At 33.1% G+C, this 25,155-nt stretch overlaps 2 protein-coding genes across 3 annotated transcripts; one reads left to right on the top strand and one right to left on the bottom strand.

Annotated features, from left to right (window-relative positions):
* Positions 1-4,353: 4,353 nt before the first annotated feature.
* Positions 4,354-7,649, top strand: LOC110686231 (BTB/POZ domain-containing protein At3g50780-like). Its single transcript, XM_021862845.1, has 2 exons — positions 4,354-5,676; positions 6,413-7,649. Exons 1-2 carry the CDS (start codon positions 5,035-5,037, stop codon positions 7,373-7,375), a joined length of 1,605 nt encoding a protein of 534 aa, XP_021718537.1. The 5' UTR covers positions 4,354-5,034; the 3' UTR covers positions 7,376-7,649.
* A 3,979-nt stretch (positions 7,650-11,628) lies between these two features.
* Positions 11,629-23,530, bottom strand: LOC110686230 (BEL1-like homeodomain protein 4). 2 transcript variants are annotated; one of them, XM_021862844.1, is made up of 5 exons: positions 22,909-23,530; positions 21,247-22,716; positions 19,524-19,909; positions 17,454-17,514; positions 11,958-12,557 (listed from the first exon to the last, which is right to left on the bottom strand). In XM_021862844.1, exons 2-5 carry the CDS (start codon positions 22,666-22,668, stop codon positions 11,958-11,960), a joined length of 2,469 nt encoding a protein of 822 aa, XP_021718536.1. In that variant the 5' UTR covers positions 22,669-22,716; positions 22,909-23,530. The 2 variants fall into 2 exon arrangements, with proteins under 2 accessions (XP_021718535.1, XP_021718536.1); XM_021862843.1 differs by lacking the exon at positions 22,909-23,530 and having other exon boundaries at positions 11,629-12,557; positions 21,247-22,876.
* Between the last annotated feature and the right edge of the window lie 1,625 nt (positions 23,531-25,155).

Below are 25,155 nucleotides of genomic sequence, written 5' to 3'. Positions count from 1 at the left end.
GCATACTTATTTTAGTGAATTTCCAATCATTTATGGAATTGCTGCTATTCTTGACCCCGGTGTCAAAGCTGAAGGTTTGGAAAATCTTTTAGAATTTTATTATACAAGTTTAAGTATCGATTATGATGTTAGTGAATATATTAACAAATGCAAATCTGTTTTGGGAGACCTTTATGATCATTATGCATCTATTTATGGTTTTGATTTGGCAACACCAACTACTACTAGCACTTCCGATTCTAGATTTGGTTTTCTTGATAAAGTTATGAAAAAAAAACACAAAGCATCTACATCATTCTCATCATCATCTTCTTCAACACTTGCTATTAATGATTATTTGTCATATCAACATGAGACCAACAACAACTTTCAAATTATAAAATGGTGGCAAGAACATAAAAAAAGTTTTCCTATATTGGCGAGAATTGCAAAAGATATACTTGCAGTTCCCGCTTCATCTGTTGCTTCCGAGTCTGCTTTTAGTGCAGGTAGAAGAGTGTTAGATGAAAAAAGATCTCGCTTAACTCCGGAAAGCATTCAAATTTGTGTTTGTAAGAAAGATTGGGATCAAGCTGAAAGAAGAACTCAAGGTTTAAAGGAAGACGAAGACGATGAAGATGATCCTGTGATGATATTGGAGTCGTCAACGGATGATGCAGCTTCCGGGGATGATGATGCAACAAACATGGGTGGCTAGAAAAGTCTAAATCAGGTACGCTAAGAACTACGTGGGCTTTGATTCTTTCGGGATACGTAGGCAACTTATTTTTCGAAAATTACAATTTAATTGCAAAATTAAATTTTAGTTTTCTAAAGATAGGTCCAAGCCCCCCCCCCCAAATTTCAAAAGAAGTACAATATAAGAACTACGCTGGCTTTGATTCCTTATTTTATAATATAAGGATACGTAGGCATCTTAATTAAGAGCAAGCCATCAAATTGTTAATTTTGTAAAAATTAAAACACCACACAACCCACCCGACCCTAACCCACGAACCCACCCGACCCTAACCCACAAACCCACCCGACCCTAACCCACCTAACCCACAAACCCACCCGACCCTAACCCACTAACCCACCCGACCCTAACCCACCTAACCCACAAACCCACCCGACCCTAACCCACTAACCCACCCTTCGACCCACCCTAACTCACTAACCCACCTTGACCCGTCTAAACCACGAACCTAGCTCGACCCACCCATGACCCGTCTAACCCACAAACCCAGCTCGACCCACCCACGATCCGTCTAACCCACAAACCCAGCTCGACCCACCCACGACTCGTCTAACCCACGAACCTAACCCTGGTGTGTCCAACTTCTCCGACCCAACCCACGACCCGGCCCACCCTACCCTACGTGTGTCGTGCCGTGTGTCATGAAACCCCAACCCGCGACCCACCTAACCCTAACCCAGCTCGCACGACTCGCACGGTGGACACCTCTAAGTATAGCTTAAAAAAACAGCAAAATATAAATGAATACAAAGGTCAGCAAAACGCCAAACCACATGCAGTTATACAAAGACAGGTTGGGCAGCATTATTAGAGAGAAGGCCCATCTATCCTCCTTTAGTAACTGCATTATCATCATTCAGCTCCCTTTTATTATAAAAAAGTTTATAACCGCATGATAGATGATGGATTATAGATGATAGATGATAGTCACAAAGTTGAAGCATTCTTTCATCATATCTTCGATCTTATTCATAACATAACATTTTAGGCCCATTCTTTTGTCCCTGGCCTACTACTTTTTCATCACTCAAAAATCGATTTTAGAGCACCACTAAAAAAAAGCAAGGTTCTAAAGATTATACTCTTAAAAAGAATTGTATACTACTGTTCTATTTATTTATTTTTTTTTATTTTATTTTTTTTTTTAATTTTTTTTTGGGAGGGGGTGGGGGGATATATTGCTTTTGCAAAGGTGAAATAAACTAATAGAGGATTATGAACGATCATATTTATAATGATTATTTTCTTAAGGAGTTGCAATGATTTGACATAAAGTAGAGAGGAAAAATGTCTCATCATTGCAAATAATTGTTAACGGAGGTAGTATATATATATGAGCACCGACATTCAAAATGGGTGAGTTGCTCTCTATCCTAATATTCTCTTATGGTATCACGAGTCTAAAGAATTCCACGATCTTAAGGCATAAGTTATTTTTTCTTTACCCTTATTCAGTTGCGGTTACTGATTAGCTTTCTTGGCAATACCACATTATTTAGAATAAATTTGATTAGCTTGATTGAAAATATTTATGGTCAAAGGAATTCAAAATTATCTTAATTAAATCAACGTGATCAACTCCTTTGATTAATAAGCTAAGTTTACGTTAAAATTAAGCTGGTTTATCTAGTTAGCTCAATCGTATCCATTAATAATCTTAAGTAATATCGTAAAATTAATACTAGCAAAAATCTAATTAAGATTACATTTTGTTAACCACACATTTTGTTATGCAAAATTACAAAAATATCTCATATACTTCAAACGAAAGTCGTAAGTGAATGGTGGAGAAATTGGCATATGTGCGTTCTCAAAAGAATGGCAAAGTTCGAGAAGAAATAACATTTTAATACAACTACTACTTTATTGCATTGCGTAGACGGCACAGGACATCTAATTCTTCTGACTTATGGAATTAATTTTAAGCAGTATTTTTATTATAATTTTATAAGCAATTAAGAAAAAACAAATCACCTAGTTATAACTTATAAGCAACGGAATTCATGAAACAGAGTGTGAGTCAGTGAATGTGAGAGAGCATGAGATTTTCCAAATTAACAGGATCCACATTATTTTCTCTCTTTCGAACATGTGAAGCTACCTTAATTAATAGCGTGATATGAAGTACTCTTTTCGTCCCTTAAAATTATATGAGTAGTACATCTTTATTATATAAGACCAGTGATAAGATTGTGGTGTCCACGTAAATACTTTCTAACATACACTTATCTTTTCCTTAATATTTTTTTTTATAGATGATTAGCATATAGTATGATTTTTGTATATAAATGAATTAAAAATGAAAAATAGTAAGCATAACACTGTCCGACATATGATTTGTCATTTCTAAATTAATTTGAATCACTAATTTAGGATGTGATAAAACTATAAAAGGTTCTATAAAGCCCTTAATAATATAATGCCAAAAATATTGGTATTGACCCCACGTTAAATGCAATTAAGTGTAGCCTGTCCTTTAATCATTTATCTCTTTTTACTCCAACAAATTAGATGTGCAATTTATTAGCGTATTGGTCCAGCTACTTCCACTAACATGCCAGTTCAACTTGTCAATGGTTAACCACTTAACCATAACCATAACAGGAATTAAATATGCGTTTTTTGTGCTCATTTGCGCAGCTCATTTGTACATTAATGCAATTACATACTTCGAATTAGCAGTCTTATTAATAGCTCAATTAAATGTCTTGTTGAAGAATAGTTAAAAGTTTGTATTCAATTGGGAATTTCGAGGAAATAGGGGAATTTGTTGAGAATGACATGATCAAAATAGTTTGTCAATATTAACAACATGACATATTTCTTAAGTTGAGACTAGTCGTAAAAGAAGATGAACCTTACAAGTATATCTAAGTTTGATGTTAACATTTACCAAATTGCAATTTGATAGGTAAATTTGAATTTGTAGGGTGAAGCTTTAAAAATCTCATGATTAATTAGTACAGTATGATATTACCTTACTCAATGCATAATTGATTACCAATACATTTCTACAAATATGAGATGTGAGATTAACCACACTCATACTCATAACAGTGTCAATCATATGTAACTAACATACATGTTACAATAGTACTACATGGTGAAAAATTCCGAGAAAACAAAATATTCATTCTTTAACATTTGATTAACATTTGACAAACAGAAAATTGATTAACATTTGATATTAATGAGATATCGTATAATATATTTTTGTTTATCTATTGTATTTTAGTTAACTTCTCAGGATTCTAGCATATCTTTTGATTCTATTGTTAGGAGGTGTAACTATTATATGTTTGACATTACGATCAATTAGAAATTCAAGCCATTTAATTTTATTTTCAATCTAATTTATCAGATATAAACATCGGATTCTTACACTTTGATTATGCAGTGTGAGCAAGCTAACGTAGGCCATCTTCAACCAAAAAACAAAACATAACCAAAAAGAAAAGGCAAGCTAAAGTTAAAAAAGGCTAATTAACAGAAACTCAACATCATGTCACTATTAGCAAAAATTATCATCATCTTAACCTTAAAGTTTGTCCTCTAAATATGTCATAAAAACCATATTATAAAGGAATTATAAAATAAAACCATAGAATAAATCACATTACATTACATGAAAAGAATTAAAAAATGTTGTTTTGTCTGGTACGAGTAGATATTATGTACTGGGACCAAGGGAATCCACCTCCAGGCTCCAGTAAACCAATTTTTCTGCACAAAAAAAACTAAAATCCAACACAAAAACTGTTTCTGTAAGGCGTGCTTTGTTTGATCATTCTCTCTCAATCTTTCTCTCTCTATATTTTACTCGTACAAAGCAAAGATAAAGCAAAAAAGTGTTGTTTGTACAGATACCCACACTACTAAAGTTATTTGCAACATTTTGTTCTTATAAACCCACCTTAGAAATTATTCTTTCCATTGTTTTTATCTTTTTGTAATTTTTTCTGGGTTTTCTGAATTATTTTCTGGGTTTTTGCAAAATTTGCTTCATCCTTAAGGTCAGTTCTTTCATGCCAAAAGGGTTAATTAGTAATTTCCTAGACTGATATATTTTTTTTTTGTTCTTGTTTGTTTTTAGTCAAAAAGTTGGTTGGAATTTTCTTTTATTGGGTTTATTTGTTGAAAATTTTAATGGGTTTGGTTGAAACTTGTATGATCAGCTGAAATTCTGGGTAATTTATATAATTTGTAGATTTTTTTGTTTTGTTTTTTTTTTTTTTGATATTTATATCATAATCTGAAAACTGGGTTTCTGAGCTTTTTTTTTTGGTAGTGAAATTATGTCTGAAGTAAAAGTTAGTAAAGGTGGAACAAAGATCAGAAATGTACCAATTGCTGTAACTCCTGAAGGTTTCTGGTGTTGTCCTTCACCTGTTGTGTTCCAAAAAAATCTGAAAACACAACATCCATTGAACAAATCAAAACCACCACCACATCCATCTTCGCCACCACCACTACCGAGCAGTGGCGAATCAATAAAAAAGAAACCAATAACAAATTCACACGAGAGGAAACCGTCCTCGCCAAGCCGGGCGAAGACGGTCCCTTCAGATGATCATAAGACCCCTGCCTCTAATGTGGCAGAGGGAGTTGAGAGAACAACAAATAGGAATAAGAGTGAGAGTTTGCCTAAAAAAGTTTCAATTGAGTTTGGTGAGTCAGGGACTAGTGATATGAAGGTTGTGTTGTATGGAAAACATGGATTTTCGGTTAAATTGAATGTTCATAAGGGTGTTCTTGTTGAAAATAGTAGTTTTTTTGCTGAGAGATTGGCTGAGCAAGAGTCTGATGTTGCATCACTTCAGATTTTGGAATGCGAAGATGTTGAAATTTATGTTGAGTGTGTTGGTTTGATGTATTCTAAGGATATGAAGCAAAGGCTTCTTAAGCAAAGTGTTCAACGAGTGCTTCGTGTTCTTAAGGTAATTCGAAAACCCGAGTAATGAAATTTATCTGTTTCGTATTCTTGCTTGTTAATCATTAGTTTGCTGCTATATTATTCCTGCTACTGTGTGGTGAATTGTTTCAAGATCTCTGTGATATAATTGTTTAAAACATTGTCAATTTGTCACCAATTAGTGAATTATTTCCTTAATGATACTAAATTTAGAGTAATAGATTGGCTTCGGATGTTGAATGTCTTGTGTACCTTGATGAAACTCAGTAATTTGACAGATTTGGCATCTTGGGTTTAGATATTTGATTATATTATATTCTTAAGCGATTATCAATTTCGTTTTTTTATAGGTGCAGATGTAATCGTTTTCATAGAGGTTCTTAATGTATGACTATGAAGTGGGAACTCAAGTGGATGAGTTTTAAGATATGTTTATGTATGCCTTCTTTTAACGGGAGCTTATTGATAGTGTAGTTTAGGTTTGGTAGATGAGGCTAGTTTGCTTCAAGAGCTAAAATGTGAGCTACGCCTCTAGAACGCGTGATTAATATCATTCATATGCTTAAATGCTTAAGTGGGTTTTCGTATTCATCAACCATACTGCATTTAGTGTTAGAGAAAGATGAGAACAAAACCATGAACAAAGATATATTATCAGTGAAATGCAAATTTGGTTCCCTCATTTTAGCAAATTCCTTATAAAGACCTTTAGTCCTTTAGACTTCTTCAGTACGTGTGAACTAATGATAAATTCATTGCAGGTAGCAGAAGTAATTGGTTTTAGCTCATGTATCAAGGCGTGTTTAGATTACCTGGAAGCTGCCCCTTGGGTTGGGGAGGAGGAAGAGGAGAAAGTGGTGTCTTCAGTTCTGAGACTTCAGAGTGAGGGTGTTGGTGTAAATCCTGTCCTGAAACGAGTCTCTTCGCAAATCTCAAGACCTCCAAAAGACACACTATCTCACATTGTGGAACTTGTTCTTAAGAGTAATGAAGAGAGAGGACGGCGTGAAATGAAATCCATTGTTCTTAAACTTCTTAGGGAGAATAACAGCAGCTCAGATTGTGATAGCTCACCTGATATCTGTTATGAAACAATTTATGCTTCATGCAGAAGCTGCTTAGATTCATTATTATCCCATTTCAAGCGGGCAACAGGGCCTGAGTTTAGTGACCGGCCAATGGACAATCAGGATCCTATTGCCAAGCAAATTGCTCTAGAAGCTGATAACCTTGCCTGGTTGCTGGATATTTTGGCCGAAAGACAGTTAGCAGACGAGTTTGCCCTTATGTGGGTGTGCCAACAGGAGCTAGCAGGCTTACATCATAAGCTTCCTGCTATGACCCGCTACCACGTTAGCTGCATAACAGCGAGGTTGTTTGTTGGGATTGGCAGGGGGGAGCTGCTACCATCTAAAGATACCCGTCATATGCTATTGCAAACGTGGTTGGAGCCATTGACCAATGACTACAGCTGGCTGAATCATGGGTGCAGATCATTTGATCGGAAGGTGGTGGAGGAAGGGATTGGGAGGACGATCTTGACCTTACCCCTGGAGGAACAGCAGAGTATTCTGCTCTTTTGGTTGAGCAATTTCCTAAAATCGGGTGATAATTGCCCGAATCTTCAAAGAGCATTTGAGGTTTGGTGGCGGAGGACCTTCATCAGGCCATATGCTGAGCCACGAGTAAATCAAGGTCAGTCAGATAACCCAATGACTTCATAGGGTGTAGACTAAAATAATTCATACAGGTATATGTACAATGCTGATTGTGTTTATGGTTTGAAGAGTGGTTTCTTAACTTGAAATTTGGAATGACATGGTGTTGTAGATTATGTACTCGACCCACCAAATTGTTGGGATGAGGATGCTTATAGGAAGTTTGAGACCTGTGAATCCAATATTGTGTTTATAAGCTGATATATATAGCTGTGGTTATCTTCATGATATCAGAATTGGTGAATAAAAATGTTAACCAATTCCAAGTGATTCCGATAAATATTAGTCCTGCTTAGAATGCTTGTATCTGCAACTTCTTATTAGCATGTATTTCTTGAGTTAGCGTTTGGTTCTTCAAATGTTCCTAAGATCGAAAGTTAAAGATCAAGAATTTGTGGTGTACAGGAGGAAATGCTGTAAAAATTAAAGCAAACTGGTTTTCTAATTATACTCCGTAGTAGGGTATTGATTTCCGCTTCCTCTGGTACATTTGAGCTTTGAACAGGTGGTTTTGTTAGGAGATGCCTTAACTCATCTAGATTGGTATCTAAGGAGCACTTCTACACCTCTCTAGCAGGATGCTGCTTGAGCTTTACTTGCTGGTAGCTGAGTAATAACACAAATAAAAACACTAATTGGTGCTATCTTTTGCTACCAAAAAGCCGAAACAATGCAGATCAAGAATAAAATGCAAGGGGGTATTTGTCTGAAAGATATAAATCACATATTCACATGTATATTGAAATGAGGACCTCATTGATTCACCACATCATGGAAGGAACAAAATCGACGGGATTAAAACTTCCGACTGCATAAAACTATTTTCCTTCGTGAATTAAGCCATTTCAACTGTAAGACCATGCTAAATTTAAACTTGCTCACAAGTGGAAGAGTCTTGTATAACACCAAGCAACGCTTGGCTCCCATGGTAAAACTCTAATTCTACATCCTTGATATTTAAGGTTCGAAACTTACCAAGTGAGAAGGAGGCTTGTTTTTGGATGAAATGAGACTTGTATTTGGAAACCAAGGAAGAATAAATGTCATGTCCCAACAAGGCAACAACTATATAAGCAACTATGTGGTTAGATCCTTGTCGGCCTGAAATTATTACTAGTTGGGTAGGCTGCATGTTTTGGGCTTTTACCAAGTTAGTAAGTTCATTGGACAATCAATTTGGATCGAACTGTGATGGAAAATTATTAGAATTGGAATTTGACTATTAATATCATAATTTTGAATATTAAAAAAACTGAATCATATGAACAGTAATGAACTCCAAATTTCAAAAAAAATATATATAAAATAAAATATAGATATGATAAAATTATAAAAGTTTAATATTAAGAAAGTATAAATTGAGATAAATTTAACAAAAATTTCAAAACTAATGAAGGAAAATAATAAGGTAGATTGTAGATCTCACTCTCTCTCCAAGAAATGTGGGTTTTTTATTTATTTATTTATTTGCAAACTTACGTAGGACTTGAAAAGTCGAACATATCCGATAACCCGACATGAACTCAGCTTAATATAAACTGGTGACATAAAATTTAAACCGGTTAAGGTTGGACATTCTCACTTGAAATTAATCCAATTAAATTTGTTTAATTAATTAGGTTGAGTTTAGGTCAAGTCAACTCATTTAATTAGCCCACCTATATACATAGATAAAATAGCTTTGAGTTGAGCATGTTAGGTATCAAGCCAGGTTCGTTAAGTCAGTCTATTTAACTAATTTGAATACATTTATTTATTTTTATTTTCTTAAAATAGGGTTAAGAAATTAGGTTAAACATGTCAAGTTGAGCTTAAAGATTCTAATCCGCTGATGAAAATCAGTCAATTCCATGTTAGGATTATAACATGAATTAATTTAAACAGGTTAAGCCAAACCTAACTTAACCCGGTTGATTGCCAACCCTACTATCTCAAATAAGTCAATTCAGTATTTTTCCATCTTTCCTTCTACTATAAAGTCTTACCCATTCAAAACTCGTAACAAGTATGCCCAAATCCATCAGGAATAGGATATATGTTAGTCAAGAGTGTTATTGCATTAAATTGCATATACCGTGAATTTGGTGGCCAAAGTTGGAAAAAAATTGCAACCTTAAGAGGTCAAAATATTGCAAAAACTTGTAAAAATTTATGAATGAAGAGAGTTATAAGAAAATCATGCAATATGGAGGACCACAATTTAAAATTTGAATAAAGTATAACTTTGGGCTTACTCCAATTTCTTCGTTAATACTTCGTAATACTTTTAGAGCTTTATAACTATTCAAACCTTGTAAAAAGGTTTCATGAAACTTAATCGATAAGAGTCGATAAGTTTAGAGTTATACACAAGTGAAACACCCTTAGACTTCATTATGAGTCAATTTTTTTGGTAGTATAAATCAAAGTTCGAATAATAAGCTGGATCCAACCAAACAAGCCCTAGATACATCATCAATTGATTACGCTCATCAGTCAAGTAAAGTAGAAGATAGGTGGGGCGCAACGGGTCCGACCCGTATAGGGGCAGTCTGCTCCATCGTTGTCTTGCCACGCTTTCAATCAAAACATTTGATGATCAAGGCTCAGAGGGGTGTAGGGGACCAAATTTTAACCCACCAAGATTTTTATAGAAAGCGATATACTCTTCATAATGTATAATTGGTCCTCAAAAAATAGTTATCCCCACATTTTTTAACTCATTTAATATAATCTTATGTATGAAAATGATGTTGTCATTGCTGCCAATTATTTATATCCAACTAGTAAAATGACAAGGTTTAAAAACCATCTATTAATTGCAACAATTTTCGTTCAATATCAAAGTACGGAGATCCATCCCTCATCTTATTCTGTGAGAATTATTATTGCCAAACTAGCTATTCTCAGGTCACTGCACATGCTTTAGATGCTAGTCCCTCAAGTAGTGGTCATTTGCCTAAGTATTGGTCTTGCATTATTTGTAGACCCCGAGAGATTCACACCCGACCCAACTCGAATGAATCGAAAGAGCTTCGTAAAGAGACTATTCATCAATGTCGAAATTCATCCATAATTTTGATCCAAGATAATTTGTGTTTGTCAGTTTTGTTCTCTATTGCATTGTAAACATTGTACTCTTTAAATTGATTAATTAATTTTACCCTCAAAATAATCTTCATCTTATACAAGGTATACCTAAACTCGCATTTCTGTTCTCATTGAAGAAATTAATTTCGTTATAACATTTCATTTTATATTTGTTTTAATTGATAAGTATGATATGTAATGTTCACCCTATTCCCACTAAAATGAAAAAGTTCCATGTTCAATTATGTCTATTTGGGATTAATCTTCTAATCAAATGTAAATATAAAGTGAAATTAGAGTCAACTAGAACTAATAAGTTTAGCTCAGATAAGTTTAGGTGAACTGGTGAAGTGAACACACTGTAATATCTTACAATAAGAATCCATCTATGACCTAGTTGTGACAAACTAAATTTTGTTGTATTCCTTTGAGTTATTAATATTTTTGAATGGCCTACTATATGCATTTAGGATTTTTGAAGACATCTTTTTATAAATAGCATTGATCGATCTTAGGGAATTTTAAAATTACAACAAATTTTCCTTACATCTCACTTTATGTGACAATATTTGTTCTACGTATATGGAGCTTAATTAAATTAAACTACTTTGCTTTTAATGTATTTGTTGACATGAAACATTATAGATGGAGTATATACAAAATTCTCGTAATCTCATATAAACCAATTCAAAAGTTACATTTGAATATAATCATGACACAAGTAGATCCTATAAAAAGTGCAAATAAAACGAACATTAGAGCGCAAGAAAGTGCAATCAAATCGATATAATCATTATATTTTATTTATTTATTTATTTATTTTGAACAATTGATCTAATTAATTCATCATCTGTTTACTAACTACTTTACACCATTGTTCGATCATTCTCTCTCAAATTGTGACAATCCATCATTTCAATCATTTATCAATCACCACTCCCACTCCAATCTCATGAACATGCTTAGGCCCTCAACTAAATGATTGGAAATTATTATTACATCAAAATGCCCTTATAATTTGTCAACCGATATATAATTAGCCACATCATAATGACTATACTATCACTTCTTGACATGGTCGTCATCTCATTGGTTCCTCTTATACACTATTCTTAATTATTTAAAATCATTCACAAAATTATACGTAGTATAAATAACAATTAACTAATTAAACTCCACTCACCCAAAAATAAAATTCAAAAAAGAAGCTTAATTCTTCTACTATACAATTTTCCAACAAATAATAAAAAGGTAATCATAATATGATGCATGGACCAACCTAGCTAGCTAGTTTACTTAGCTACATACATACATACGTACGTCCCTGAAATTGCACCAATCTATATTTTTTTCACCCCTTTTTTTCACTTTATTCAATTTTTATAAGCTAGGAAGACATATTATTTTTTGAATTTGTACGCCTTTCCCGCTTATTTTCTTTACAATAACAAAAAAAAAATAAAAAAGAATATAATAAAAATTAAAATTTAAAAAAAAAAAAAAAAAAAAAAAACCAATTTTAGCAGCTCCCAAAGTCCCTAACAGAAAAGGCAGCACCTTTCTCCGGAGCATTCCCGGCATGACGAAGCCCTAAAGTAAGGGACACGTCATCAGTCGAAGTCCCAAATCTAATCATAGTAGTGGGGCTCATGTTGTCCCCACCACCGAAATGACATGTATCATCTGCTGGTCCATGAAGAAAATCCTGGGACCCACTCGGCTGAAGATTTACAACGGCTGCAGCCGAGTGGGACGGTAGTTGGTGATGGTGTCTATTGATTGCAAGAAGTGAAGGGTCGCGGTCAGATGGCGGGGCCGCAGGTGTCATTGTATCAGCGGATCTTTTGCCTTCTGCTGAGACAGTGGCAGTGGCAGTGGCAGCAGGAGAAGAAGAAGGCATTGGGTTATGTGAAGTTGATGCTTGTTGTTGTTGTTGTTGTGGCTGATGTTGTTGTTGCTGTGTTGCGAAGCTGTTGCTAGTGCTGCTGCTCGTTTGGTTTCCTTCTCGATTGCGTTCTCGTTCTCGCTCTTCTTCCATTTCTTTGGATTCTTGTTGGTACATCTCTTCAATCATGGGTTTCCATAACCGTACTCTTGCATTTATGAACCAGTTTGATACCTGTTTTTTTTTACAAAAATTGTCCAATGTATATGTGGTCATTACACTTATGATATAAATTCAATAAAAATTACTATATACTGATCCATGCATTAATTTTTAATCTACATGCCATGTTGTCATTAACTCTTGGCATGTTATAATTTCTCCGTCTTAAAATAATAGACATTATTTAACTCGGAATATTTTATTATGTACGTGAGCTTATACTACCCCATATATAAGACAAACAAAGTTATTTAATCCAACCTTTCTAAAATATTAATTACTGATTCATCATTCTCACTTTCATAGTTTTATATTGGCAAATATATATATTTATTGATTAGCTTTAAGAAAATATAGTCCGTAATGATAAACTACTAGCTACTCCATATTTTTTAGCTAAGGTACCATTATTTTCTTAAGTATTGTACCTTCTTGAAAGTGATAAACGATTATACTCTTAATTGATAACTATCCGCTCTAGTATGAAGTATTTCGTAGAAGTCACACTATTCTATTAGTTTTCCAAATGCCTCTAACTTTTACCTTCTTTTAAAACAATGGAAATTCTAATCAATTCAAAAAAAGCTCAAGTACGGTGAATTAATAAACACAACCTTCTATCTATATACGGAGTAACACAGTACATAGTATTATCGTTGGACTATTGACTCAAAATAGTCACAATATAGTATGAGACGACCATTGATTGGATGTACACCAACTTAAGTTTGAAAGAAATAAATGGGATAGACAAATTAAATACAAGGTTCAATAAATTCAAAGCAGACACTGAATAAGTGGCACTGGTAGTACTGATGATTTGAGAATTGACCTTACTGAATTGTAATTTTGAGGGCATTCAATTTTGTGAAAGTGAATGGTGAATAGTATTAGTGGGAACAATTATAGTAACCAGACCCTACTTTTTTAGGACCATCCTCTTCTATTGCCTACGCACGTTATATCCTATCCTCACTTCATCACAAACACATCCCAATCAAAATTTTCTAAAGGTAAAGTAAAAATAAATGAAAGGTACGTATAAAAAAAATACTCCACGTGATCGTTTTTAGAAGAACAAAGTAATTCTTATAACACTCATCGAGTAACTACTATAATACTGATTAAGTACTCCGTAACCCCTGTAACACTGACGAAAAAACCCTTATAACACTGATCGAGTAACCCTATAACACTAACGAAATAACCTCATGATGGCACATTAAAAGTTTGTGAACAAGTATCGAAAGGGAGATATGATAGTTTATTTTGTTTATTGCATTAAAAACAGTCATGATCGTGTAGATTTCTGTCTTATTTATTTATTTATTTTTACATGCAACTGACAAGCGACCCTATGACCTAAAACTTCCACGGTATCCTTCTTCAAATAGGGCTACAAGACTTGTGGGATACCTATACACTAGGGACTAGGGGTACCATCCTTTATCTTTTAAGCACAATGAAGAGTAAAGAGACAATATATATTTGACTTTTTATTATTCATTGTTAGACAAAAATGACAAAAATGACATTCTTTCCGATTCCACTTGTACGTATAATGAAATAGTAACATACTATTGTAAAAAAAGTCCAATTGGTCATTGCTTAAATTGTTTTTTGGAGCATACTTTTAGAAACAAAGACAATATTTTACAGCATGCACGTTAGACATTACATGCAATTATAACCCTAGGCTTGCCATGGCTTGACCCATTTGCCTAATCTCAAGTTTAGCTCAATCGAAGTAAATCTCTTGGAAATCTTAATAAGAGACAACCAAACATTTTAAAAATGATAAAAGCTCCTAAAACTCGTAACAAGGACCATTTAAAAAGCATAAAATCATTTAAATAATGGAATCCAAATCAACAAACAAACCTACCTATAATATTGTTTTCCTTTATTTATGTGAAGGCTCCTATGTATATAGAAAAGGTTCCATTCCAATTTGTATACTTAAAAAAAAGTTTTATTTTTAATTCAATTCTTTTGATATACATTTATATATCTTACTAAGAAAATTGTATTCAGCCTCAATAATATTATGCAGTTGGTATGTTAGTAATCTTATAAAATCATCGAGAGACAAGAGAGACCCTTTATATTTTATTATTTAGGCATGACTTTTATATTGTAGGGATAACTTTATTTACTTGCCTAATGATTAATAATCAACAATCCTATTCTATTGATTACACTTAAAAATGCTCAAATTAGGAGGGGTAGGAGTTGGTTATGTTCAGAATAAAGAAGACCTAACAAAACAAGCATGTCCTTCCTAATCTTTTCCCAACCGAAATAGTTGTACAATAATAAGGAAAAATCAGGATTATTTAATAGCAACGGAAGAGGCTGAGTAATAACCAATGGGCAATGACGTAGCATGCATTTTAGTGCTTGTCACGCACTTACATGCAATGCAATGCAATGTTCCAAGAATATGCTCCTTTTTTTTTGGCCTTCTTTTTCTATTAGTTGCATTGTTCTTTTTAGATTTCTTTCGATTTTTATATCTTAGCTAGCTAATGGGAAAAGACTTTATGCATATTGTGGAAGTTGGATTGTTTCAAAGATGAGATTAGATTTTACAATCTTGTTCTTAATATTGTATTGGAATGCTATGAGATATAGGCTGTCGATTTTGATGACATGTGTCCCGTCTATATTTATCAATGATTCTGTATAATATTAAAATTTCAACTTATTTTGTAATTTTACACTCTATAAGTATATTGAAAAATGGCATATCTTTGTGAGTTTAGATCTGAAGGGTAAATCCAATAGTATAAGAAGCACAAGTCAATTCTTCTTGGAAAAAAAAAAGGAAGCACAAGTCAATGCTTTGAAAAACAAAAATTGGTGTAGATTTTATATCTTAGTGCACCCTTCTAGAGTTCTAGGAAGACCCTTAGGCCTCAAGTCTATCTCTATCATATGCAACATCATCTCAACCTTCATAACACTGAAAATAGATTCAATAATTATTTAGACTAGCAGGATTTTCATTATTACAATCATTTTTTAAACTTGTTTTCAAATTGTGTATTGGTTGGTAAAATTTTCAATTACCAGAAAATATTTATATAAATATGTAAGCAATTCATAATGATCAATAAGCAAAGAATTTGTTGATCAAATTAGCTAATACAGTCAGCTATCAGTTTACGATTGTTTGTCAATTATCTACTTCAAAATGTAGTTTATAAACTTTTTATATACCGTAGTATGTTTCACATATCATGGTTTGTTTTTATGCAAATTATATTATCCATCGTTTTTATGCATCTTTTGTAATCTTTCTATTGTAGTTATAATTTTATTAATAATTTATGCTTGGGATTAATTAAACTAAATGAGATGCTAAGGGTATGTTCATCAATGTTGTTTGTTTTCAATTTTATATTTTTTAAAAATAATGAAATGGAAACCATATATATAAAACATTAGTTTTCTTCTGACTAATTAGTTTTCTAAATCAACATCATCATCATTATTATTATTATTATTATTATTATTATTATTATTATTATTATTTTATTATTATTATTATTATTATTATTATTATTATTATTATTAACTAATATAATTTTTTTTATACATCTCATATCATATGACATGTAAAATCAAAAAACCAAAAATTGAAAACTAGCATTATACTAAACAAGCCCTAAATGTTACGCAATCATAATATTTTGGCAAAGCTACTAGCTATGATGTATAGTATAAGTCTCTAAACTCTAATTGGATTGGGGATTGAATTGAACATTTTTCTAATTAAAATATATCAAGACGTCTCTCGCTCTATGATAATTGATAAATAGATAGCATTTTTCTAATTGGTTCCCTCACCAAAAATATATAGTATTTCCCTCTAGTAATGTACCACAAATTTACCATACAACCTTGATAAGATGAACTTTCTTTTTAAGCAAACTTAGAACTAGCTAGTACCAAAAAAATGAATGTCACCACCTATCTACCCTCTTATTAATGTTTGATATCATCAATACTAATTAAATACTAATGTGCTCAATGAGTAGTCAAATATACCCTTTTGAAATTTCGTACATGTATCACGTGCATATTAATCTATTACACTTTGGAATGACACAATAATCGAAAAAATTACGATCAACAAGTATGACATATAAACTAAGTACAATGCACAAGAAAAATAATAAGTCCTATTTTACTATTTATCTATCGCATAAATATCATTATGTACTGTTACTTTAATCATCACTTTGGTCGGTCAACTGATAAAATAATCATATAAATTCAATAATAGCATTATAAAAAAGAATCATAATATACGGAGTAATAATATATGATGCACATTGCATAGAGAAAGACAAAGAGAGGGAAAGCTCTCTGCAAACTTTCTTCAACACCATGCATCTTTTAATTATTTTTTTCCGTACTTACATCTGCTTTTATTATCATATGATTCATCTACCTATATTTTTTTGTGTGTGTACCCTAATTATGTGAAAGTACATCAGTAAAATTAAAGCCAAAAGTATAATATATAAAACCCACTTAAAAACATACTACTATAGTAACTTTTTAGGTCATTCTCAATGACAGTAGTTTCATCAGTTAAAAAAAAAAAGGGGGGGATAAAAACTGTAGTACAAAACCTATAGGTTATATCCATGCAATCTTATTCTTTATTATTATTGTCATTTTTTTACTGTCCTATAGAAGTTACAAAGGCATTCCAATATAAATGATGAATATGACTTCCTTTCTTTCCTACTCAAATTTAATTTTACTCTCTTGCATTGTTATGTGTCTTTTATTTGCATACATGTCTGTGAAATTGTGCATATGCATAATAGCTAGAGACAGAGAGAGAGAGAGAGATAACCAAACAAAAAAGAAAAGGCGGTACTCAGCTCGTACCTGATTTCTTGATAAACCAGTCTGCCGTGCTAACAAATGTTTATCAGCGTCGCTTGGATACCTGAGATAGTGACCAGAAAATGACATCATATAGTGTGTCCAAGCTCGATCAATGAGAATACTAGTCTATTTACGTCACCCAGTGTATAATCTACCCATATACAATAATCATATGAGATAAATCATAAATGTGTACCGTGTATTAAATTTGTAAAATCTACACTTGCTATATTTGTAAACCATATGCTTTTTTGGTGTAACAATGGTCATGTTTTTCATCTAATAACACATTTATATAATTAATACACAAGAAAAATAAAAATTAATGTAAAATGCATAAATATATATAGAAATTCTCTCTCATCTTAAAGGGGGCGTGAGAATCTAAGAGAGAGAGAAAGGTCATAAGGACAACTGTATGATATAGCCACTTGAATCTTTGTCATATCTTGAATTAAAATTAAATGTGGTCTGAGAAGAAAAGCATGATTGTTGTATGTATGTAGTATAACGGTTGATCAATATTATTGGCTTTTCGCTTCTCATTATTTCTTCGAACCTTGTTGTCATTGATACAGCAAAAAAGCATGAGCATATATTAATTAATTATAATAATTTTAATTTAGACATTCATTAATTAGTCAATACTGATCTGAATCAAGGGACTATTATATACAGCATTTACTCCCTTAATTCAATGGTTTTGATTAGTACTAGTCCTAGTTCTTAACAATTTACATGTGCATCATTTCATTTTGTTTGGTCAATTTCAATATATTACATCTTGCAAAAATGAGACTTAAGCAATTCATAATAAAATTGCAATATGACAATGCAATAACAAATAACTAAAATATCTCTACTTTGAATAAGAACCTTAGAATATGAAGTCAGTTTTGTTATGTTTTATGGAGTAGTACTTTAAACAAATATTTGTAAGTAAATAAGTGTTGTATAAGTAACCTCAAAAAATTAATGTAATATTTTACGTTTTAGACAATATAAATATGTTTTAGACAATATAAAGTAAGAAAGCGTAAACTACATCAATATATAGTATGAGTAACATACAATAAAGTAAGTAAAAAAAAAATGAATAATCTGTAAGAGTGATTTGAGATGAATATGTTGTCTAATTTAACATAATTTGGATGTATTTTCTACTAATTATATATAATTACTCTTCAAATTAGAACATTAAATCAAAGTGGGATTGAGATTATAGTACATCAACTTGCATTTAATAAGATTCAAAGTGTACCTTATTTACTAGAGTGGTTAAATATCTAATTCATTATACAATGATATAAGTCATACACCTAAATGCATTTAGCAATCAATTAAACAACAAAAAAACAAATAAACTTTGATATTATTAAGATAGAGAGTAAACATCTTTAAATCAACAAGAAATATCAATATAACATATAATAATCACCTTTCTTAATTTGTATATTAGTCATAGGAGCGGCCACAAAATAAATTAATACAACAAATATGTTTCAAACTCATTATATTCCTTGATACCACGCCATACAAACCTTATAAATGAGCTAAATGAAGAGCATTTTAACACTCGATAATGACAATTTATACTTCATTAGACTATACTAATCTCCTATTTGACTTAGACCATATAAAATGAATTTCTCAACTATGTTGACCTTTACATAAACATCTTACATCATCATTAATTAATCATGTACTAATTTAACTGAACTTAATCCTATTTAATTTTTTAAAAATAAAACAAGGTTATAAATCCCAAAAAAAATATTCTATTTCTAGAGATAGATGATAGATTGACAAAAGAAACTGTGCTAAAAAGAACATACAGAAAAAGAATAAAAAGAGACATGACTATGATGATGATCAATAACCTTTAACTCAGCTTTTTTTCCCGTTTGTCCAAACCATTTTTTAATGCAACAACAACAACAACGACTTACACAAAGTAATTTACCTTGGATCCATCATTCATCATATTATATAATATCATGCACATAATATTAACAACGAACCAAACAAAAAGAATAATAACAAGAGAGCAAAAGAAAATAAAAAACATACGGATGAAGGAAGTGTTCGAATAGCCATGCCCTTAGTACATTCACCGATCTCTCTGGTAAGCCACGTTGTGGGCGCCACGCTTCTTGATCCATCATCCCCATTTGATGAAACGCCCTTTGTTGTCTTAGACTTTGTTCTAGTACCTTCAACCTTGGTGTTTCACCCTTTGTTATCCCCGAACTTGTGGTTGGATCTTTTTCTCCTAGCATTTCACAACTATGCTTAAGTTGTACTTGTATTGCATCCTTTAGACATCTAAAATGCCTAGACATTGCCTTTTGGGCTAACGCCGTGTATGGAATGGCTGCGCCGTAGCCCATTATTAGGTCAAACGAGTTTACTACCATCTGCATTTGCTCACAGTAATGGTTGTACCTTCTATCCACCTAAAAAATCAAAATCAAAGGAAATAAAAATTAATTAATTAAATCATACAAGTATAGTATAAATTTAGAAAGTTGATTTTGGAGGTTGATAAGTCACAAGTTTCATGGGTGTACGTTAGTTGTTGAAGAGGTTACTAAGTTGTTTTCACTACTCAACTACCTAAGAGAGTAACTTAGTTAAAGAGAAAAGATGCCTTGATTATTTTTTAATTTATTTAGTGCAAATTAAAAACACAATCATATTTATTTTTTAATTGATTTTGTTTTTCTTGGTGGGTATAGAATAAGACATATGTAGGTATGTATATATATAAGATTTCAGGAAAAAGGCATCTCAATTACCTTACTATTTATATGTAAAAATATTTATGACAATGATATGAAAATGAAAACAAGAATTTGTTATACATACTCAAAACGCGTTTCAATTCGAATAACAAACAAATTCCTATGAAAATAGCAATTTTTAACCGTAAAATCAACAATCATTACATTATAGTCTTTAACCACTGTCACTATTTATAAACCAAGATTAGGAGTGTAAGGAATGAAGATTTGGTATTAGTATCATTCTTCATTTTTCGGGTAATAATTTATAAACCCTAATTAAATAAAGAAATAGGGAAGAAGGTTTGTTACTCTTAAAGGGAAACCAAAAGTACACTAACATAAAGTTTTAATATAATGAATAAATAATTAGGGAAACTAACCCAAAGTATTTGGGATAGAGACAAAATGATTATTGTTAATGGAGAAGGAGGCCGAAGGATGAAAGAAAGAATATACTTTCGGGTGTTTCTTTGCCTGCCTTCTCACTGTTAGTCTTAGCCAATAGAAATTCAATCTATTTTTTAGACTATACTTAAACAAAGTTCCTAGAGTAGACCCTCTACTATATTTGAAAAGATTTTTAGAAATTTTCCTTAGCTTAAGTCAACTCAATCTTATCATATTCTTAATTATAATAGTAACAATAATTATAATATTATATAGTAAAACATATACATTATAATATTTTGATTGGTAGCTTATATACATTATGAAGATTTAATTTTGATTAACATAAGATTGAATGAGAATAATCCCTATATGCCCAACATTAATACTATATTTTGCCGGCCAGTAGAAAGAAGGTTGATTTTCTTTTGTGAGTAAGCATGCCGGATCTTTTAAATAAAAATCTGATTTGGGTGGTTTAATAAAATAATTGGGTTTGGTTAAGAAAAGCAAAGGATTAATTAATTAAATAAAATAAGATTTGGTCTTGACTCTTGGTGTGAGAAAAAGAAAAGGGTGCCATGATTAACAAAATGAGTAGTAAAGAAAGAAAAACATGCCTCATCAAGCATTGCTAGTAGTTTGACCTTCCTTCTTTGATGTTCTATCCTATCAGATGGTGACAATTGAGGCGGATCTTTCGTCGATGACGAAGATCCACCTCCGTCACCAGCGCCACCGCCACCACCACTGTAGCTCGGGTTTTGATTTGACGAATTCTGTCTCCCTAGTTTAGGCTTTTTTATTTGACCCCTTCCAACGCTACAAAATTCTTCAAGTAAATCTTGAGCAGGCTTAGCATATTTTGAATTCCTCAACACATTGACTACTCCCAATGATGACGTGGCCGCCGACCCGTACCCAAGGTGGATTTGGTTGTGATGAGCATTACTCGGACCTCCGAACGCTCCCACGGGCTGTAAGTGGTGTGGACTTGGGGCTAGGTTCTTAAAGAAATGACCGCCGGGCGACGAGGTGGTTGTTGATGATGATGGACCAACTCCAGTAGCATTAGCTTGGTGTTGGTTGAAAAACATGATATGACTTTCATTACTTGGACCTCCAATGTTTCTGAATTCTACTTCAGCTTGTTTAGCTGCTTCTAGGTGTTGCAACGATGACGATAACGATAATGATAGCCCTTGTCCTTCCACAATTCCGCTTAATTCAGCTGGATTATTGATATGTTGAGTGCTCCAAAAATTAGGATGATTGGTTGTACTTGTACTATTATTATTAGCTGATGGATGGACTACTCCTGCCGCGGCTAGGGAGTGAAACCCACCTCCCCCAATACCCGGCTGAATGTTGGATTGCGCTTGCGCTTGTGCTTGTGGTGGTGCTGGTGGCGGAGATGGTGATCTCGGTGGTGGATTAGTCATAAAAAGTTGCATGGCTGCGGCCGAGTCATGTGCACTTATACCACCCATCTGATGATGCTGCTGTTGTTGCTGCTGCTGGTGCTGATGCTGATGCTCTACGATATGTTGTTGATCATCTCTAGTTACTTGTCTTGTATTCCCATACCAGTCGGCGGGGTCCATCCCACCCACAGCCCGGCGATAGTCCAACAGCTCGGGGCCTGGACCAGGCCCCGAGCCGTGCCCAAAATTGAACATCTCCGACAACATCCCAGCAGTTTCATACACAGGATGTAATCCTCCTCCTGCAGGGTCTTCAGCAGCCACAGTCGCCTGCTCAGTCTGCTGGCTTATTCCAGCAGATCTGTCGAACCCATTCGGAAAGCTGAAGATATTACTTGCAGGTTGCTGGTGGTGGTGATGATGTTGATGAGGATGATGATACTCGTGGGACATAGAATTGTCAGTATTATTATTGTCGGGCTGTTGTTTATCAATCGCGACAATTATTTGTTGCAACTGATGATAAGGTGAACTGATGATGGTGGTGGTGGTGCTAGTGGTAGTCGTCGTCTTCTTTGATGACGAACAAACTGATGGTAATGGTTGCGCTACGCCCATCTTATTTCTATCTTTTTCTTCATCATCATCTGTAACATAAGTAACAACCTTAACCAAAAAAAAAACCATCAATTTGTCAGCACCATATTAAAAAAATAAATTATAAACCCTTCAAAAAAAAACACTGATTCCCCTTTCATGAAGATGATAGCTAGCTAGATAATAAAAACGACCCAAAAATAAAAAATATAGGAGAAGATAAGAAAAAAAGCATAACTTAAAATGGTAAAATGGAAATACCTTAGAATGAAAGAGAAATGCTTAGTACTGCAAAAATGAAATTTCTCTGAGATTAAGTCGATGAATTATGCTTCAATCTGTAGGTTGTCTGTTGTCGTCTGGTAATAAGGTCTATATCAATCTTTATCAAAATGAAGCTAGGCTGTATTATCTTTAGTTATTTATGAATATTCGGGTTAAGTTCGGGTTCGGGTTACGGTTTTTTTCCTTATGTGGCTCTCTTTGTAGTTAAGTGTGCTCCCTCTGCGATCGCCTTCTGGAAAGAGATATCATCAACTAACATTAAATTATGTGGACTACTTGAGAGGGAAAGCAAAAAAATGGAGCAAAATTTGGCAAAAATTATAAAGAGGGAGACTTCCTTTTTTTTTATTTTTTTTATTGGTTTTGGTTCTTCAAAGGATGAGAGAGGAAGTAGGAGGAGAGAGAGAGGAGGGAAGTCGCTATTGTTCCTCTTCTTCACCCACTCTCTCACTCCATCCTTTATTTTAAAGTTTTCTTTATTTTATTTTATTTTATTTTTTACTATTTCATTTATTAATTCCCCAATTGCTCAAAGGTATTGGAGAGGGTTTTACATGGAAGGAAACCATATATATAAGTAGTAGATAATGACATAGATTAACGTATCAAATTTGTTTTTATTGTGTATTACCAAACTCTTTTTTTCACCTTATTTACAAGTTTAATTTTATTGACTTTTTTCAAATTTTTAGACGGGGTCAATAATGTATGCACGTTAATCATCACATTGTATAATCAATTGGTAATTTCCTAATTTGTATCATGACAGTTGGAAATCTCCTAAGATCATATCAATTGGTTTTGAAATGTATCTCGATTGTCATGGAATGGAAGAATAAAATTTTGTAAGAAATTACAAATGATTTTAACACTTTCTACCCCATTTATGAGATTATAGATAATTTTTTTCTTTCATAGATAATCCATTTCAATGAAGACGGATTTCCCTACAGGATACTTTTTGAAATAGGTTGCTTGAGATTAAAAGCCACAAGCTAGGGTTGTCGCTTATCAAGTAAAATCTCTTCTTTTATAATTGGTGGAAAAAAAATATACATTTATCTATAAATTCTCAAATATACACTGAGTAACTTTTGATACTTCTCTTAGGTTATATTTACCTCGAACTTATTTAGGTTTTCTAGTATGAAACTCTGGGGGTTTTTAAAGCTTGCTTGGTCTAATTTGAATCTTTCTAATCTAAATTTATTGTGATAAGGTATGAATTGTTATCTTTTAAATATTGTATATTCTAGTTTTTTTATAGGTTTGGTTTTAAAAATAAGTATACTCCGTGATAAAATCAAGGTGAATTAACAAACCCTAGTCTTAGTGAATCCTTTTTCTTCTCAAATATGTACAAAGTTACCATCCTTGTATTATAATACAATTAAGAGGCTTCATATAACACAAACTATTGGGTGCAGACTCCCTTCTCTTTCTTTCTCTTTCTTTCTCTTTATATCTCCTCTGCTCCTCTTTTACCCAGATCAAAATCGAAATCAAAATAAGAAATTCACATCAATTGCATAAAACATTCATAATTAATCCAAAGGGGGATATTTGTTTCGAAATTTGCTATTGAATCAAAAGGGGGCATGGCGGAGAAAGAGGCGGCGGTGACGACGGAGGAAAGAATTGCGAACCCTGGTGGTGTAGGAGGAGGCGGCGGCGATGGATCCCTGGTGGTGGCGTTCGCTGCTTTGTTTGCGTGGTTGGGGTGCAAATCGTGCTTGGTTTGCATGGTTGGGGTACGAATCGCGGCTGGCCTTGGCTGCGGTTGGGCTCCAGCGTGACTGCTGCAAGAAAGAGAGAGAGTGTGGTGGTGGTTCTATTGGTGGTTTGTTGTTGCTAATGAGAACATATTAGCCATTGTATGTTCTTAATGAGAAAGAAAGAGAGGAAGAGGGGGAAAGAGGAGAGAGAAGGAAATGTGAATTTGTTGTTGTTAATGAGAACATATCAGCCACAAATTTTGTATGTTGTTAATGAGAAAGAAAGAAAGGAAGAGGGGGAAAGAGGATAGAGAAGGAAATGAAAATATCTTGTATGTAGTTAATCATATTAGCCAACAAATGATGCATATCAGCCATTAAAATGAACATATGAGCCAATTGATGTCTGATATCGGTCAATATTAAGGACATATCAGACATTAATAAAAACGTATCAGCCAACAAAAAGAACCTATCAGCCAACAAAAGATACATATCAGCCAACAAG

Source organism: Chenopodium quinoa, unplaced genomic scaffold (genome assembly GCF_001683475.1).
Source record: "Chenopodium quinoa cultivar QQ74 unplaced genomic scaffold, ASM168347v1, whole genome shotgun sequence".
Classification (NCBI taxonomy): domain Eukaryota; kingdom Viridiplantae; phylum Streptophyta; class Magnoliopsida; order Caryophyllales; family Amaranthaceae; genus Chenopodium; species Chenopodium quinoa.
Note: the sequence above shows the minus strand (reverse complement) of the source record. Positions and strands in the feature narration are given on the sequence as shown.